An 18,563-nucleotide genomic window follows, 5' to 3' on the forward strand; every position below is an offset into this window, starting at 1 on the left:
ATCCGAAGAAGCTCTAACTAAAGGGTTCCATGTAATGTTGTAGGTATAGAGTACGACAAAGGTGTAAAATAAGAGAGAACATGTAATGATTCTATGGGTCCCCCAAGAAGGCACTTTTATGATGACTTACCCTATACTTACAGTTGGCAACACTGGAGAAAAACTACGAAGAGAGCTTAGACGGAACAGAGGCACCCTTAGACTATGAAATAAAGTTCCTTCTCTAAGGAGGCACCTAACTTTCAAGCAGGGACCCGGACCGGACCGAAAGCTGAACCGAAACCATTATTCCTTGAAAAATGAAAACGTATTGAGAACCGGAACCCATATTACTTTTTTCGGTTTTTTACGGTTCTTACGGTTATTGGAAGTTGAAGGACGCCCCGGCTACCACGTCTTGAAAATTGATAAAATATTACTCTATGTTGTCATCGGTGGATTATAAATTTTTAATAAGGTGTCGAAATATGAAGGCACTACGGGTGGCGGTGGCGCTAATTTAGCCACTACTTTAAAAAAAGAAAAAAGGAGGGGCGCGAGGTTTTAGAAAATAGAATTTTCTATTTTTTAGTCATAAATTAAGTGTAAATACATATTTCCCTCTTCGTCTTTTACTCCCCTTGTCGTTATAAATTAGCTACACTGACGATACGTCACGTTTTGATATTCATGACTTTTTCTTCACACCTAGTAATTAACAAATCACATTAATGAATTTTTTATTATACCTGAATCACAATCTCCGTTTTATTAAACACTTAAATGCGTGCGAAAATAGTACATTACATATCAAGGTAGAGAAGTACAGTATTATTGCCTGAGCACCAAGATTACATCTCGAGGCGCTTGCGCCGAGGGGTGTAAGGTGCGAAGGCAATAATAGACTTCTCTACCGTGGTATATATACTATTTTTTTCACTACTAGTCCTCTAAATTACCATATTATATTGATAAGAAAGTGAACGATTGGACAGAGTTTTGTGTTTATTAGTTTAACATGTGAATCAAGTACGTGGAAGTAAAAGTCAAACAGGCCGTATTTTGTTCTGTCATTGAGATATTTTCAAAGAGTAATTTCGTTCGAATTTTTTCAAAATGTGATAATTTAGGTACCTATGTAATTTCTCTGGAAATGGCGGATGGTGGCAATTATTCATTTTAGAGAACTTGTCTAAACGATTATTGAGCGAAATTTCGGGTTGTGTTTTCTAAAAGTGACAGCGTGACAGTTCTCTGTATTGACTACTAGTTAATAATGTCCACATTATTAACCACTTTGAACAACTGCCGAGAAAGCCTACTTTACAAGTGGAAAAAAGGTTAATAATCATGTCCTCAGACGCTATGTAGTGAAAGAAAGGCCTTTTTCGTCGACATAAATTACACCTTAGTTACAGGTGTAACAATGAAGCTCATTAATGGTTAGAAACCATTATACGTTAGCAACCATTAATCGTTAGCAACACCTTATACATAACAACTATTTTATTAAAGGGAATGACATTTATATAACAATTCACTTTCGGCATCAGCTGAGAACTTCCATCCACCTAACCATTTTAATCTCGCTTTTAATGTAGTGAGATCAGTATAGCCAGTATGGTCGCCAACGGTCTCAGCAAAGCATATCCTGATGTGTAGCTTCTCGGATAAGGTATTGTTAAGGTATTCAGTTACTTATTTACCTTCAACATTGAGTACGTCGACCACAGAGGGATGAACATTTCCATATCTTTCACTGTTAATACACGTACTTTAGTACAGTTGCAAAAGAATTAATTACATTCTAATTTCACATACCTTTTCAAGGTAAAATGTCAACATGACATTTTCGAAAATATCTCCTCTCAAATTCATTGTATTCCATCAATTGCCGAACTGATCGAAACCGTTCCAATAAGTTTCTTTTGATTTGAGCGGATATACTTGTTAAAATCGCCTCCACAGCAGAGCAAGCAACATAATCTTTCACTGAGATTACGAGGACTGACGGTACAGCATAAAACAACACATTACTATAGCAACGACAATAGCTGTAATTTAGTGAAAAATCGTCGGAGCTCATAATTTCGTTTGTAATTTCTTGTAGTTGAATTTAAAATTACCTACCCCAGTGAAGTCGACGAAAAAACGTTGTATGCAATTCATGTATATATCGGCGATTATTGGTTCGTTCGAATTTAGTCCACTCGCTGCGCTCGTGGACTAAACATCTCACTCACCAATAAAACGCCTCATTTATACACTCATTGCATAAATAACTATTAAAACACACGTGCTTTAAAGTTGCTAAGTAACGATACTTCAAGTATGACTTTTGAAACTGTCATCTGAATACAGAATACAGTGTTCATCGAGATATTATATTTAAAGGCCAGCGTGTTTACATTCCAAACAAATTGCGTTCACACGTTTTAAAAGAGTTACATTTCACACACTTGGGAATTTCAAAAAATGAAAAACTTATCACGCAGACATTGGGCGCGTTCATAAGACACAACAGTTACCGCTACGCTACCTCGTAGCGTATCGGTAACAGTTGTGGTCTTATGACACGACCGCTACTTTGACACGAGCACTTGACGTTAACGTCACTCTCTATACTTTGACAACTGTCGAACGTGCACAGTTTACATTTCTTATATCGCGGGAACAGAGTTATTTTAAAATGGCCCAAGAATATATGGCATTTAAAGATTTTAGATATAATTCTTCAGGAAACATTATTATGACTGAAGATGGAAAGTTGCAGTGCATCTTTGAAGATGGGTATGGTAGGTCATTAACTATGTAACCAATGACATGTAGACAAATTATGTTATGATTATAACGATGTACTCCTATCTACACTATAAGAATCTAATGTTCATTAATTGTTTAGGTAATGAGCAATTAATTGCTGTAGATAAACAGCAATTAATAGCTGCCAATATTATGGTGAATGAACAAAGTATTGATGATCCCCAACCATCTACTAATGGTTCAAATGCAAATTGCAATTTAGGTAGCTAATTATTACTCCCAATTAGACTATCTAATTCTACATTGTTTAGGTACTGAATTCGCATGGAATCGTAATACCACACTTTTACTGATTTCTAATTATAAAACATTAAAGGATAAGTTCAGAGATCCAAAAATTAAAAAAAAAGCACTTTGGGCACAAATTAAGTCAATTTTTAAAGGAAGGTTACGAGGTAACCGAAGAAATTTTAGACAGAAAATTTAGAAATTTAAAGAAAACCTACACTGGATTAAAAGATACAATAACTAGGACTGGAAGGGGTAGAATTTCGTGGGAACATTATGAATCATTTGACGATTTATTTCAAGAAGACAAAAGTGTAAAACCACATACAATTTCCAGCATGCCACCAATAAGAGATAAACCAGAAGCCTTATCGCAAACATTTGAAGTGAGTGAAGCAGAAAGCGCACCTACGAAAACCCCTAGCGGCAGCGCACATAAAATGAGCACATTGTTCAGGCAGAGAAAAAAACAACTCGAACTCGAAGAGAGAAGGATAATGGAAATAACTTTGCTGCGCAAAGCAATAGAAGAGAGTAATGATATTCAAAAAGAAAGGAATGAAATTTTAAAATTAATGTTAGAAAGAAGATAATCCAAAAAGTAATAATACCCATGCATTGTTTGTTCTAATGTCGTAAAATATTTACAATAAAATTGCGTTTTTCTACGCCATTTTGATGGTCGGCGACAACATCGTTATCATCAGCTTCTTGGTGATTATTTTCTCCTTCTATAATTGCTTCATTGTCGTGCATTTCTTCCCCCCACATAAGGGTAAAGTTGTGCAAAACACAAGCAGCAGTAATAATTTCTGTTGCGAAGTCAGGTTCTGCAATGTCTAAATATTTCAGACGCCTGAACTTTCCCTTTAATTGACCGAAGGCCCTTTCGATAACTGCTCTTATCGTTGACAATTTAACATTGTAACGTATTTGGTCTTCGTTTAAGTGCCCATTGTCCCGAAAAGGTGTTAAGAGATTTTCCATTAGGGGGTAAGCCGAATCTCCAAGAATATGGCAATTGTGTGGCATTATTGTGTTGTTGTTATTTACCAGATGACCATATACTGGACTGGTACGCAGAACATGTGCATCGTGCACTCTGCCAGGCATACCCACATATATGTCCATAAATAGTTTTTTATGATTACATATTCCCTGAAGAATTACAGAATGCACTTGTTTACGATTATAGTAATCGTTAGCGTTTGCAGTTGGTTGTTTCATTTGAATGTGGCAACCATCAATAGCCCCAATAACTCCAGGGAATCCACCTGACTTGTCATGAAATGCCCTAATTGCCGTATCATGATTATTTGGCCACGTTATATATCTATTTAGCAACTCTACAAAGACTGCAACAACATCTTTAAAAATACCATGTGCAGTACTTCTAGCCAATCCGAATCGATCTCCTGCTGCCAAGAATGATTCTGGTTTGGCCAACACCCACAAAGTAAACAGTATCTTCTTTTGCATTGGTATTGTCGAGTTTTGTAGTCGTTGATTATTTCCAATTACAGTACTTAATTCTCCAAAACATTCTCGCGACATCCTAAAGTGCTGAACGAACAGATCCCCCAAATATTGAGGGATTGTTTCCTCATAATAATTTAAATTTCGAGGAATAGCATTTCGTTCCCTTACCTCATTGCCAATAATGTTTAGGGGTACTGCTAAATCTAAAGCAACATTTTCAATTATTGCAACATTAATACCTCGATCTTCAACCAAAAGAGCAATAATCGCTTGTAAATCCATTATAATCAATCACACAAAAACAGTGAAAACAGAAATCTGCCTCCAAAAGCCGAAACACATCATTGGCAAGAACCTAGATATAATTTTGAAAGGGTACATATGGATTATGCCGGTCCATTTCAAAATAGACATTTCCTTATTTTAGTCGATGCAAAGTCAAAGTGGCCAGAAGTCCGTATTTTGAATGAAAGTCGAACCACAGAATAAGACCTTCACAGAACAGAAACATAAATGGCGCTAAATTGTCACTGATTACAGCGTTTCCCGTGGTTGTACGGAGAACTATTTATCTCAGACTCAAATCTCGTTACAGGAAATATTTTTACCGTCGATTTTATACGTACACAGGTTTTCCACATGTCAATTTTGACTTTTGAAAGATTTAAAATATGAACAAGTTATGTGACCGTAAAAAGTGTTGTGTGTCGGATTGTAACAATAAAATATCAAAAAGGCATCGTTTCCCACATTTTGAAACAGGTTGTTTTGTGCTTGAAACGCGAAGAGGGTTGAAATGTGCTGTTATTTCTTTCCTATTTATGCAAGGTAAGTAACAGGTACAAATTGACGCAGAATTATTACCAACTGTACCTATAGGCGCAAAAGGGTGTAGACTTGAGTTTTATATTCATATAGATGTAGATACTTATATTGTAATTCGTTTTAGATAATTCAACAACTTCCACTCTCGCTTCTCAAGTAACCAGTAAGCACCACGATCAAGTTAACATTTGTTGTCGAAAACTTGTGTGACAATTTGCTGAAACGGTTTTATCACCTCTTGGAACAAAAAATTTAGTTCTAAAGATATTTTTTAACAAACATTTAGTCCAAACAGCAATTAAAACCAAATATTTCGTAGGACAACTTGTTACGTAAGGATCTTTTTGCAAAGTGTTAACTTCTACAAAGCGTAAGTTGCACTTACTTCTGAGTTTTATATGTAATTTGTAAACATGTAATTTAAGATGTCTGTGTTAAATAATGTAATGTGATTGTATCTAAATATACTTGCAATTTAACAACTGTGTATTCTTTATCTATATTTGTGATTTAGATCGAATTGGGGAAATTATGGATTTAGAAGCTGGTCACCAGATGGCGCTACTCTGATTTTGATGCTTTAGTTCACAATACACCCACCAGGGTCCGCCAAAATACCATACAAATCATAGATATATAAATACATAGATACAGCCATACCCCAACATAGTTCAAAAGGACGTACCATCTATTACCATCACTTTCGGCACATTAATTACGTATAGCGCTATCCTTTATAGAGGTACCCTGAGCATGGAAGACAAGATTTGCATTATTTATTATAACTGTCAATCAAATTGTTAGCACAAATCACACAGAAAATTATCAGATTTGAGACTTTACAACATAAATAAACCGCCTTTTTATTTATTTAAATCGCATAGCAGCAAGAAATGTTGCATTTAAAATGGAAGATGTTACTTAGAAAGCTGGCAAATGAAGAATTTGAAAAAATTACAGCTGATAACTGGAAGAAAGTGTGTGAACATGTGGAAAGTGATTAATTTAAAAGAGAAGTTACATTTGGTTGATGTTGCTGAACTTTATAATAAGTGTTAATAATGACAGTGATGATTCGAATTTGTCAATTTCATCTGACGATGATTCGGATTGTGAGCTTTTACAAACGTAATGAATGTTCACTAAATGAGTATTATCACCAATTGGATATCATTGTTAAGGTGTTGTATTTATTTTAAATAAATGTACACGTGTAGCTTACTTACTACAATTAGCACTATAATTTCAAAAAGAAACCCCACCGAATGGACATATGCCGAAAGGTAGGCAAGACGCGTAGCGACCAAAATTTGATATTGCACGCACACACAGTCTATAAATCTCGTTTTCCTAAGAATATTGCACGGATCCTTCTTTGTGATCATGATACAAACGCACTGCATCAACATCATATAGGCCAAAATGATAATTGGAAACGAATTCACTTCCTGTCGCAACTTAATTTCCTTTACCATTACGCCTAAAACCATACAATTAAAATTAAAATGTTGAACATAAACTTTACTTACTTACGGTTTTTTTGATATTCTGCAAGCCAGCAATGAATTCACTGCAGCACATCATGCCAAACAAGGTAAACATAATCCCAAATTTGAATGGCGTAGCTCTATGTAATAAAACTATTTCAGGAATAACAATTATGGACGCGTCTATCATTGTGGCAAGCACTAATGTTATTCGTATTCAATTGATAACGCAATAATTACATAATATTTAGTGAAAAAACCGCCCATCATGTTTAGGGCGAATATTTTTAGTTAGATTTGATTTCGCGCGATCGTGAAAAGTGTCAACTGTCACATGACTTATGGGACGCGCTAAGTTTGTTTTAAGCGTCCGATCCGCGTACGACATAGTGGTTAATGCAATAAAAAGAGATAGAACATGTTTCATCTTGGTTAGAAAGTAATGGAGAGATGTACAAATTTCTTTGATATGTTTTTTAAAAACCGAGGTACGTTTGTTAAGGATGGCTGTATCTAGGTATTTATATATCTATGATACAAATTTGTAACATTGCTGTTTCTATTCTGAGAAGGCCGTATTCTGTGAGTCGAACATCAACTGCCACAATTAACCTGCTACAAGATATTTTTGCTTCAAGTGGATTTCCTCAAGTAGGTATTAGTATCCGACAACGCAACAATTTTTAAAAGTACTGAATTCGAGGAATTCTGCAAAATGAGTGGAATTTCACAAAATTTCATCGCTCCAGGAAACCCGTCAACGAATGGTCTAGCCGAAAGAATTCGTGAAATATTGTTTCGATTCCGAGCTACGCCGCTAAAATCTGGAAAAAGTCCAGCTGAAATTTATTTAAATCGACCATTTCGAACGAAGTTAGATGCAATGCGGCCAAATCCAGTTCAAAAGCCAAATGATATATCTACAATACGACATCGTATATTAAAAGTGGGAGATCGTGTACAATCAAGACACTATCCGACTAAGGGCCGGTTTTACAATTACACTTTTACGCAGAATAAGATATCCTTGGAAAAACTGCCATAGCAACATGTATCTCATTGGTTGACAGAATTGTAACCAACGCAACCGTCGACATTTATTCTAGGTATAGCATATTCTCGGTATATACCTGCATTGTAGAATCGGCCCTAAGAGTTGGAAATATGGAATAATAATCAGGAAACTTGGTAATTTGCACTACATTGTAAAGTTAGATGATGGTTACATGATCAAACGCCACATAAATCAATTAATCAAGTCTGAAATTAATAGCTGCGGAGATAACATTAAGAAGTCTGTATCATTTAAAAATCCTGTACGTGAAATGAAGACTCCAGAAACAAGAAGAGACATTTTAAATTTTGCAAATAATAATCAAATGATGATTCCAGCTCCAGCTCAAGATGAACAGCTCAGACGTAGTCAGAGAAATCGTAGGAAGCCACTCAGGTTACCAGATTATGTTCGATAATTTAATAGTTAAATATTCTATTCTAAATTTATATATTGTTGTTAAATGTTATCTATATTAGTTTCAAATTAAGCGCACGAGAATTGTTGTATCTTAATAAAGTATGCACTCTAAGAATGAAAAGAAAATGTAAAAAGACAGTTAGGTAAGCATCGCACGTCATTCATAATAACATTATATAATTTGTTCGTTCATAAGTTCAGTTTTAATAAAGAAATCTATTGTTATGTTCTTGTGTTCTACCATCCAGAAATTATAAAAGTGGCGACGAGGATTAAAAGTTTATTGACTATGTTAAAAAGTGCCGTGTTTTCGAAATAAAAGTTCCAATACTCAACGCACGTACCTACGTAAACGTCAAATTTTCTTTCAATTATGGATCCTAATCAATTTCAACAAATGATGGCAATGCTTGCCCAATGTTTACAGTCAAGTCAAACTATTCAACCGCCAGTTCATAATGTTAATGTTGTGGGTAACATTGACAGTTTCGATGCAGAGAAGGAAAGTTTCGAAAACTACAAGCAAAGGTTAGAAAATTTTCTACAGTTGAAAAACATTTTTGGTGATAAACACGTTTGTGCAAAAGTGTTATTAAATTGCATAGGACCGCGATATTATGAATTGGTTAAGTCATTGGCTGCACCCGAAGATGTTACGGTATTGGGATATGACAAAGTTGTGGAATTACTTTCAAGCCATTTGTGTCCTAAGCCAAATGTAGTGGTCCAACACCATAGGTCCATGTGTCGTTTTCAAGGAGCCACAGAATCAGTCGCAGATTTTATAGCGGAATTAAGACGTCTAGCTTCTACTTGCAGTTTCAAATGTGACTGTGGTAAGTCATTCTCTGATATTTTTCTACGTGCTCAATTTATACGAGGGTTGCGTGACACGAACATTCGCGAACGAATTCTAACAGAAGAAAAAGAGACATTAACATTACAAAAAGCAATAGATGTAGGATTAGGATTAGAAGCTTCTAGAATTGACAATGCAGAAATGTCAAAACAGTGTCAAAGTCAAGTAGGTTCCAGTTCAAATACGTCAAATATTAATCTAGTCAATAAGTCAATACCTAAGAATAAATTTTATCAAGACGATCGTTCAAAATCAAGAAGTCGTCGTGAAAATCGCGATAATAGGAGCCGTCCGCGTTCAAAAAGCAGACTCAATTATAAAGATTTGGGTATCGATCATTTGTGTATAAGAGCGATAATCGATTTTCACATGAATACTTGCTATTGACCAATGGCATTCTCACATGTACTTTTCGTGTTAAATTAAATTATGTTAACTGAAGGCTGGAGTAGAGCCACACCATTTAATGCTTCCTATATACATGACATTTATTATTTTAAGAGTTGTTATCTCTATTGATCGTACAGGTAATTTGATTTTGCTTTTGTACTGAATTGATTTATCATGTTTTCCACTGCATTTATGATGTCTTGTGTATTTTGTTTTTATGAACTTGTTTAATTGCATTTGATTTGATTATCTGATTTTTATCATACAATTTGAGATGTTGTATTTATGTGTATTTTCTCTTGCATTTTATTGCTGTAGGTGATTTATTTCATGTATTTGTGTGGCCTATGCCGGGGTTTTAGGCCCGTATAAGGTTTCCCTGGCATGGTCTGTTGTGTGCGTTCATATATTTATTTGTTCTTGTCATTTCTTAAGCACAAAAGTTGTCTTTTATTTAATTCCATTCCCGATGATGTCTCACGTCCCAACACATAAAACAACCGATTACACAACGTAGGAGTCATTCGTGCCATCCATATCGAGCCGACTGGCATCCAAATTCAAAAGTGCCGCGAAACGTCCCTCGTTTCGACTTGAAAGGTAGATGGCTCTGCTTGTAGTTTTTTTTGCCAGAGTTGCCAATGGTAAGTATAGGGTAAGTCAACGTTTTCAGGGTCGGCTTGATAGACCCCTAGGAACATTACAGTTTTGAACTATCCTTGAAACGTTTCAAGATGATTGCTGCGATTATTTGCATGGCAATCGCTTGCTATATTTTCTTATATACAATTATACTATGCCTGATTGTGACATTGAATTGGCCTTCTATGAAAAATTTGGAAAATCCATTGGTAAGTAGGTATAGTCTCGTAGTTTGATTTTCAATCTAAAGTAAGTGCATTATGCAAGTGCAACAGATAAAATTAAGCAGTAGGTGCACGGTGGTATGTATGTTACCGCTAATGTTAGAAAAACGTTAATGTGCACATTGACGGATTAATCTGCAGACTGCAGATTAACGGTTCAGATCCGTTAAAGTGCGAAGATGAACTAAGGTTATATGCGTATTCATTCAAGTTCAATCAAACGAGAGCATTATATAGATTTTGAATTTCAGGTTTTAAAGAGCCAAACTTTCGCAAGGTAATTAGGTATAGGGTATAAAAAACATTTTGACTACTGAGCTAGCCATGGGCAATTAAAAATTGTCACTTATAATTGCACAAGAGGTTTGTATTTCATCGAGTAAATTTGGGTTGTTAAGGTAATGAAAATCTGTTGCCTAGCAATTAGACGAGAAAAACTGTCAACTAATAAAAATGCGACACCGCAGGTGGAGCATTTTTAGGTTGACAGTTTTTCGAGTTCAATTGCTAAACGGAAACAGATTTGAGTTGCAACAACCCAAATTTACTCGGTTTAAATAGAAACCTCGAGTGTAATTCGGCAGGACAATTTAACGAACAAGAAATTCACCAAACTAATCAATTATTGACAGACGTCAAACTAGTCATATGGGCAAGGATAATGCGATAATTGGTTCGAAAATGAATAGTGAAAAAACCACTAGTGCATTTGTCGCTGGAAAAGTTGCAGGTAACTTTTGCCGCTGTCAAAGTGACAATTACACTGCGGCTTATGTGATTTTTTATACATGAGTTGAATTGTCGCTGAAATACCACACGTGAAATTGTCACTTATAATTGCACAAGAGGTTTGTATTTTACCGAGTAAATTTGGGTTGTTTAGGTAATGAAAATCTGTTGCCTAGCAATTAGACGAAAAAAACTGTCAACTAATAAAAATGCGACACCGAAGGTGGAGCATTTTTAGGTTGACAGTTTTTCGAGTTCAATTGCTAAAAGGAAACAGATTTGAATTGCAACAACCCAAATTTACTCGGTTTAAATACAAACCTCGAGTGTAATTCGGCAGGACAATTTAACCAACAAGAAATTCACCAAACTAGTCAATTATTGACAGACGTCAAGCTAATCATATGGGAAAGGATAATGCGATAATTGTTCCAAAATGAATAAGTGAAAAAACCACTAGTGCATTTGTCGCTGGAAAAGTTGCAGGTAACTTTTACCGCTGTCAAAGTGACAATTACACTGCGGCTTATGCGATTTTTTATACATGAGTTAAATTGTCACATGAAAATGTTTGCCTGTGCTGTAGTGTTCCAATCAGTGCACCAGCAGATGTAGCACAGGAGTTGAACATCAGGCATCCTCTACAGTCTACAGTATAAATAGCCACATTTGCTACTATTATACTCGTTTATTGAAAGCTATTCACGGTACTTCCATATGACCAAAATGATGTAGGTATTAAAAACACTACAAAAAAAACAAGATCTGATTTTTTCATCACAGAAGACTACTTGGTAGTTAATGTGGAGACAGATTTTCACTTCAAAGTGTCCGTCGTCACCCACTGCATATACAGAATGCAACCTGAGGAGCAACTTTGATTGCAACCTCATTAACTTAAAGAAAACCTATTTTTTTGAATAAATATATAAAAATATTTCTTTCAAGAGCTACTATGTAACACTAAATGACAAATACTTATCATAACAGCACAGTAGAGTTCCCATAAGTATAAAAATCATACCCAGGTATGTCTCTGCAAATAATTTAAGATTACATATTATGGGCCACGTGTTACTCGCTTCTTTACTTACTTTGTCCTGCCGACTGTTCGCCTAAATATTTTCCAGTAATGGCAGTAAACACAAATGTCAGCGAATTTGCAACTGGTACCATTAGCGATAAATCTAGGCTTTGTAACAATACAAAGTATAACACTGAACCAAGTTGGTTTAAGCCCATTGGTAGTAAATACTAAAATTCATTTACGTTACCGAGAATGGTTCCGTGCTGTTCACCGAACTTAAATGTTGGTACATTACCTTGTAATTAGTAAACAGATATTTTAATTCTAAGAAAAATTGTGCAATGCAATTGTCGGCTTTCACTTTAACGATATCCTTAGATCCACGTTTTATTAATGGATTAGTACATCCCCACAGTGCAGCAACAGTTAACAGAGAGGCTAAAATAAATACTTTGCTTATACTTGAAGCTGTTTGCATACCTACCTATTTCATAAATCATTTCTGTTACCAAAATCAAACTTTTCCGTATTTTTTAAAATCATAAAGTTAACCTCAAAATCAGTGCAGTACATGGCATAAATAAAACATTAGTTTTGGAAAAATCCCGGTTTTTTTTCTGATTAGGAGTGCTTGTCCCTCGTTGTATAAAACTAAAGATAATTCCTTTCTATAAAAATTGTTACTGGGAAGCTCTATATTACTCTTGTTTCTGTGTACAATCGCGTGACGGTCTGATTTAATCACCCGGTATCTATGCAATCTTGATTCTGTGGTATTTTCTGTGGATGACACGCCACTGAGTGGTGATATTGGGATTTGGCCTTTGGGACTTTATTCTTGGATGTACCGGTTCCAGATTAACCATATAAGCCACACGGTGAATAATTATTTTTTAATAGTACTTTAATTCATAACGTACTCTATTGACAGTAATCGTGTCACAGTCACACGAAGTTAGTGAACTCGTTTACCCTTGAAACGTTTCAAAATGATTGCCGCGATCATTTGCATAGCAATCGCTTGCTATATTATCTTTTATACAATTACAATATGCCTAATTGACTGTGACGTTGAATTAGCCTTCTATGAAAAGTTTGGAAAATCCATTGGTAAGTTTATAGTGTTTGTTCAGTTTAAAGTAGGTAAGTGCATATCAAATCTGGCAATATTGAAATCACAGTAGGTGCAACAGAACAAACTTCTAAACAAAAAAGTATAAGCTAATTTATATATACAGGGTGGTCCGAGAGATAATTCTGTTTTTAAAGTTATTATACTGTTGCCAGTACAAATGCCAAAAGTCCCTAGCACCCTTATGCTGAGTGAAAGCTTTATGTTTAGGTCACTTGAAAGGGAAGGTGGTTTTTATAACTGGAGCCTCTAGTGGAATAGGGAAACATACTGCACTCACTTTGGCCAAATATGGTGTTAAATTGGTACTCGCAGCGCGTAGAAGAAATTGTTTGGAAGAAGTTAGATCACAATGTATCAGTAAGTGCCACCCACATTTTTTTAAATTTAATTGGTAGGTCACCATTTTAGCAAATTCAGGAGGTCAGCTGACTGTAAATGATGTTTTGGTTCTTCCAATGGACATGCTGGACATAAACTCTCATCAGAAACAGTTTGACATGGCTTTAGCCCATTTTGGCCAAATCGACATTCTTCTAAACAATGCAGGTAGATCGCAGAGGGCATTTTGGGAAATGACTCATTTGACTGTCGATAAGGAGTTGTTCGAGTTGAATGTATTTTCCGTTGTAAATTTAACAAGAATCGCTGTAAATTATTTTAACAGCAGAGGACACGGCCATGTTGCCGTAACATCGAGTTTAGCGGGTGTGGTGCCAATCCCTTACTCAGGATCCTACTCTGGAGCTAAATATGCTATTCATGTATGATTAATTACTTAATGTGTTGTTTTTTATTACAAATATATGTTAGGGTTATTTCAACAGTTTGAGGATCGAGAAACTGCGTACAAATTTGAAGTTGGCAGTTACTTTACTTTGTCCTGGACCGACATACACCGAATTTTTGCAACACTCATTCATTGAGGTACCTGGAAAGGTAAAGCACTTGTTAATTTTTTTTTATATACAGCTGTTGCAACATCTGGGGGTGATCTATTACTCGTGTTTTTTGCATTAAAAATGCTACATTCTCTTGTCAGGTGTTTCAAGTAGGGGTTAAGGCGACGGCATTAATTTTTTGAAATGGAACACCTTGTATATATTGTGGCTATTTTCATCTTGCAACATTTTGAATAAATAAAATAAATACCCCAAACTCGCTGGATTGCCTATGCCTATGAAATTCAATTTGCCCCGCGTTTTGAAATAAATGCGCGCAATGGCGGTCTTCATAAGACTCCAGTGAGCAACATTGACGGTTTCAGTGAAAGTTATCTAGTAGATAAGGTCCTATCAAAGAGGGGGGGGGGTAATCTTTCCTTTTCTAAACTAAGTTCTTTGATTTAGCTTTCTCAAGATGGAAATTCCAAACCGTAAATATGTACAAAGATGTTTCGCTCAGTCGTTAATTTTAGGTGTTACTGTTTCAGTCATATGGTATTTCTGCATCGACAACTGACCGCCGTTTGACCGGAGAAAGATGTGGTTACTTGTGCGCCGTCGCATTGGCAAATGAAACAAGGGAATCTTGGATGGGCATTTTCCCCGTTTTACCTTTCTCATATTTATCAGTGTATTTCCCAGTAATTACGAATTGGTAATTTTATGAGCACATGTCGTTCAATTTATCCCTATTTGTGATTATAGGATTGTTGCAATCGTCACTCCACAGAAAATGTTTAAGATGCGCGACGGTAATGAAGGCATAGTAACAGAGGTACATACTGTTTAAGCACATACCTATTTGATTTAAATTATTATTTGTTTACTTGTTACAAAGGTAGGTGAGTCCTTTGCAATCCGCATGCGTATTCCTATTTGCATTTATTATAGTTAATTATGTGATTTGTATAAATATTGTTGCGATGTAATTTGTTTATTAAACTTTTGTACGTTTAATTCTTCATAGTTTGTTTAGCACAGACATACATCTTGTCAGCAGAGTAGAGACGGCTACTCTCAAAAGGTAGTTTACATAAATTTCAACTCGTCGATGATTACAAGAAAATAGAATCACTCAAAATCAACATAAATGATAGATAAAATAAAAAAGATGTATTATTTTAAAAAAAAATTTTTATTTCCTACTAACTAATAACCTCTGTACATTTATTCTTCTTTCTAATATCGCCTGACAATATTGGTTAACTAACATGTCTGGTGGCAAGTACACTATCCACTTTAATTGCAAACATCATTCGCTTTATCTCCAACCTAGTGCTACGCTTGTACTGAGAGGCTATTTATGTACGTTACTTGGACTTAAACTGTTATCTCTTTTATTTGCCAATTCTATTATTTACATATTTATACTTTTCAGGGGAAAAAAGGAAATTAGATGGACTTCATTTAATTTGGTGGTGGACATACATATTTGCATGCTTAATATTAATTCTTTTTTTAATTATCATGATGTGCAAGTTTAGAGCATATTTTAAACTAACAGTAGGTTATGGGACTTGTAAAGACCAGTAGTATATAACTTTAACATTTAAAATTTTTTAAATTGTACATACTTATATCTTTTAAAATGAAAATAAAGATAGTAGTTTGTTTTTTACGTGTCGCTTTATACTACCTCATTTCTTTAATTAAATGTTTCTTTGCTATTTAGTATTACGTTGTTGGTATAGTAAAAAGTTCATGGTAAAGGATACACCTAGTTAATACAACAAACGATAGATCAAGCAAAGAAGACCAGGAGAACAACTTGTCGAAACACGGTGCTTCAGAATCAAAAGTAAAGAACGAGCAAAATTAATAGTTCCTTCAAAATTGGGAAAAAATCAAAAATGTAAAATAGGTAAAATCGCCAAATGAAATACTAATAATGTACATTTAAAGAATCTAAGACAATTATATTAATGCTACTGTGAAAAACAAGTATTAAATAAAATATATGAAATAAACATCAACAAATTCAATAGAACAAATGACTGGTTATTCAAAACTTTGTAGGGATGTAAACAAGCATATTCAGTCATCTTTTCTAACAACTGTAAAACCAAATGTCTTATGTTTTATTTTTAGCACAAAATAAGTAATCGTTATAGGTTGTCCCCAATTATTCTTAAACCTCTTATGGCCGTTTGCACCGACAAATTTAAGTGGAGCTTAGCAAAAGCGTAGCTTAAAATCCATGGCAACGATTATTGAGACAATGATTGCCATGGATTTTAAGCTAAGCCCCACTTAAATTTGTCGGTGCAAACGACCATTGTGTTTTGAAAAAAAGTGTTTAGTTACTCGTTACTATACTGAGACATTTTTTTCTTTATACGTATATCCTGTATACTTGTAATTTATATTTACTTATTAAACGTAAGTATTTTCCAGAACTCTGCACTTGGGCATAGAATTGCAAGAGTCTATGGCTCTACCTCAAATGGATAACTAGGATATTTTGGAAATGACCATAAAGAAATGGCAATGAAAAATGTGAAATGCATCTTACTGATTAACTGAAATGTAGGAAACATTAAAATGTCAATTATAACATATAGGTTAGTCTCAAATGTTTTATAATAAGGATAATTCTTTTACAGATTCGGGAATTGTTTGAAAACAATCACTTATCTAATCTCACATATTTAAATATAGTATATTGCTAATGTGTGGTGATTATGGAGTCCCATACACATGGCTTGCTATTATTTACATTGTTTATTGTCTATGAAAAACTTAGCGCTGAACGTCAACACGAACTTATTTTAATGCAAGTGAATCTGCGCAGTCAGGTATAGCGGATATTACCCCTCTCATTCTCCGTCGCGAGGGTTTATAGAGCCAGCAACACACTGTAACGTTTCCACTCTTATCTGCTCGCCCATATCTTAACGCCCTTAATTTCACGAATCTGTTCTGTTCTCTTTCCTTATGAAGCGGTACACGTATACAATTTCTTATACCAGCAAATTTGTAAATGTAACAAAAGAAAATCTTTAAGCCGAATTGATGACAACACTGTCAACGATGGTGCCACTAGCATAAGGTTTCCATTTTTCATAACGATTATATTATTTTCATTAGCCGTAACCCTGAAATATGAGCAGATGGTATCCACTGCAGACGTTGTACTGACCCAAAAACCTTAGGACCTTGGCCTGCAGTGCCCAATAAAATGTTAGCACACATGGTTGTTCAATCATTGCTGGTGTATTTCGTGACCCATGAAAATATTCCGTGTACTTAATCCTTCATATTTTAGTGATAAACAGGGAGAAGAAATCCCGCCCTGTGACGAAATCCAATCATTCGGTTGGTATATGAGGCAAACCACGGAACCGAGTGGTTTGATGTTGATAGACAACGAAACGTATAGAGCGTGTCTACAATCCGTGCGCCGCATATCTCAGAACCTGGTTTCATTTAAACAATATCTCGGTCCATTATGGTCTGGAAAAGTAAAATGAGCATCACATTCAAAAGTATGAAACCGAATTCATTCATTTATTGTGTCGCATAGTCACCATATCAACACTCTGCCATCAAATTATTGCCATAAGAAATACATTCAAGGCAATAAGAACTTTACAACTAGCAAGACTGACTCTCTTGCAACAAATAATACGCTCAAATACGAAAAACCTCCACCAAAACAAAAAGCAATGATTAACGTCCAACTGCATTCTACATCTTCCGCCACTGCTTCTTTATCAAAATTAATGCGTCATCGAACGAAATTAAACACCTGTGTTTTCTAATCGGCGAAACGTGTACCTGCTTAGCTTCATACTTTAATTAGCTTTACGCAGCGATAACAAACTCTTATCGCTACTGAGCGAAGATAAACTTTTATAATAACACAATGCAATAATTTCCTGACGTCCCTTATCTTTAACACGCATATTTCCTGATGCCAAACAAAACGTCCGCACGATGTAATTTACACAATAAAATGTACCTATTCGTGAAGGTCACCGACGATTCTTTAACAAATGGATAAGGTTAATGTTCCGAGTTCGAGAGAGCAAACTACGTTCGGTCTCAGTCGAATCATGAGGTTCTTTTAGCATTGAGAGGTTCCACCCTGTATACACAACTTACGACGATGCACACATTTTTGAGAGTTGGCAACCATGCAATTTCTAGGTGGGGAAAAGCTGTCTGCGCCATCTAGAAAGCACGAACGGGGGTGACGTTTGGCATCTTGTCTTGAATGGCGGTCGTGAACGCGTCGCTCCATAAATGCTGTTGTTAATTTGTGTTATTTAATGCAGGTAGTAATTTTTGCATTTCTTTATATCGTATCTGTGTTTTGTAT

General features: G+C 35.3%; 3 protein-coding genes across 6 annotated transcripts; 1 reads left to right on the forward strand and 2 right to left on the reverse strand.

The window, feature by feature from the left end:
- Positions 1-3,657: 3,657 nt before the first annotated feature.
- Positions 3,658-4,791, reverse strand: LOC116174631 (putative nuclease HARBI1). Its single transcript, XM_031492571.1, has one exon. The coding sequence runs from the start codon at positions 4,789-4,791 to the stop codon at positions 3,658-3,660; it is 1,134 nt and encodes a 377-aa protein (XP_031348431.1).
- A 2,534-nt stretch (positions 4,792-7,325) lies between these two features.
- LOC116174007 (transmembrane protein 234 homolog) lies at positions 7,326-13,010 on the reverse strand. Of its 2 annotated transcripts, XM_031491784.1 has the most exons (6): positions 12,869-13,010; positions 12,651-12,817; positions 12,462-12,604; positions 12,234-12,393; positions 12,164-12,175; positions 7,326-9,208 (listed from the first exon to the last, which is right to left on the reverse strand). In XM_031491784.1, the coding sequence occupies exons 2-6, from the start codon at positions 12,664-12,666 to the stop codon at positions 9,168-9,170; spliced, it is 372 nt and encodes a 123-aa protein (XP_031347644.1). In that variant the 5' UTR covers positions 12,667-12,817; positions 12,869-13,010; the 3' UTR covers positions 7,326-9,167. The 2 variants fall into 2 exon arrangements, with proteins under 2 accessions (XP_031347644.1, XP_031347643.1); XM_031491783.1 differs by lacking the exon at positions 7,326-9,208 and having other exon boundaries at positions 11,645-12,175.
- LOC116174005 (dehydrogenase/reductase SDR family member 7) lies at positions 12,909-16,716 on the forward strand. Of its 3 annotated transcripts, XM_031491781.1 has the most exons (8): positions 12,909-13,044; positions 13,098-13,276; positions 13,509-13,658; positions 13,710-14,062; positions 14,112-14,237; positions 14,731-14,897; positions 14,948-15,017; positions 16,637-16,716. In XM_031491781.1, exons 2-8 carry the CDS (start codon positions 13,156-13,158, stop codon positions 16,691-16,693), a joined length of 1,044 nt encoding a protein of 347 aa, XP_031347641.1. In that variant the 5' UTR covers positions 12,909-13,044; positions 13,098-13,155; the 3' UTR covers positions 16,694-16,716. The 3 variants fall into 3 exon arrangements, 2 of the variants coding, with proteins under 2 accessions (XP_031347641.1, XP_031347642.1); XR_004146009.1 differs by lacking the exons at positions 12,909-13,044; positions 16,637-16,716 and adding an exon at positions 14,648-14,673 and having other exon boundaries at positions 13,124-13,276; XM_031491782.1 differs by lacking the exons at positions 12,909-13,044; positions 16,637-16,716 and adding an exon at positions 15,621-15,860 and having other exon boundaries at positions 13,124-13,276.
- Positions 16,717-18,563: the final 1,847 nt, after the last annotated feature.

The sequence above is a fragment of the Photinus pyralis genome, unplaced genomic scaffold (genome assembly GCF_008802855.1).
Source record: "Photinus pyralis isolate 1611_PpyrPB1 unplaced genomic scaffold, Ppyr1.3 Ppyr1.4_LG6, whole genome shotgun sequence".
NCBI classification, from domain to species: domain Eukaryota; kingdom Metazoa; phylum Arthropoda; class Insecta; order Coleoptera; family Lampyridae; genus Photinus; species Photinus pyralis.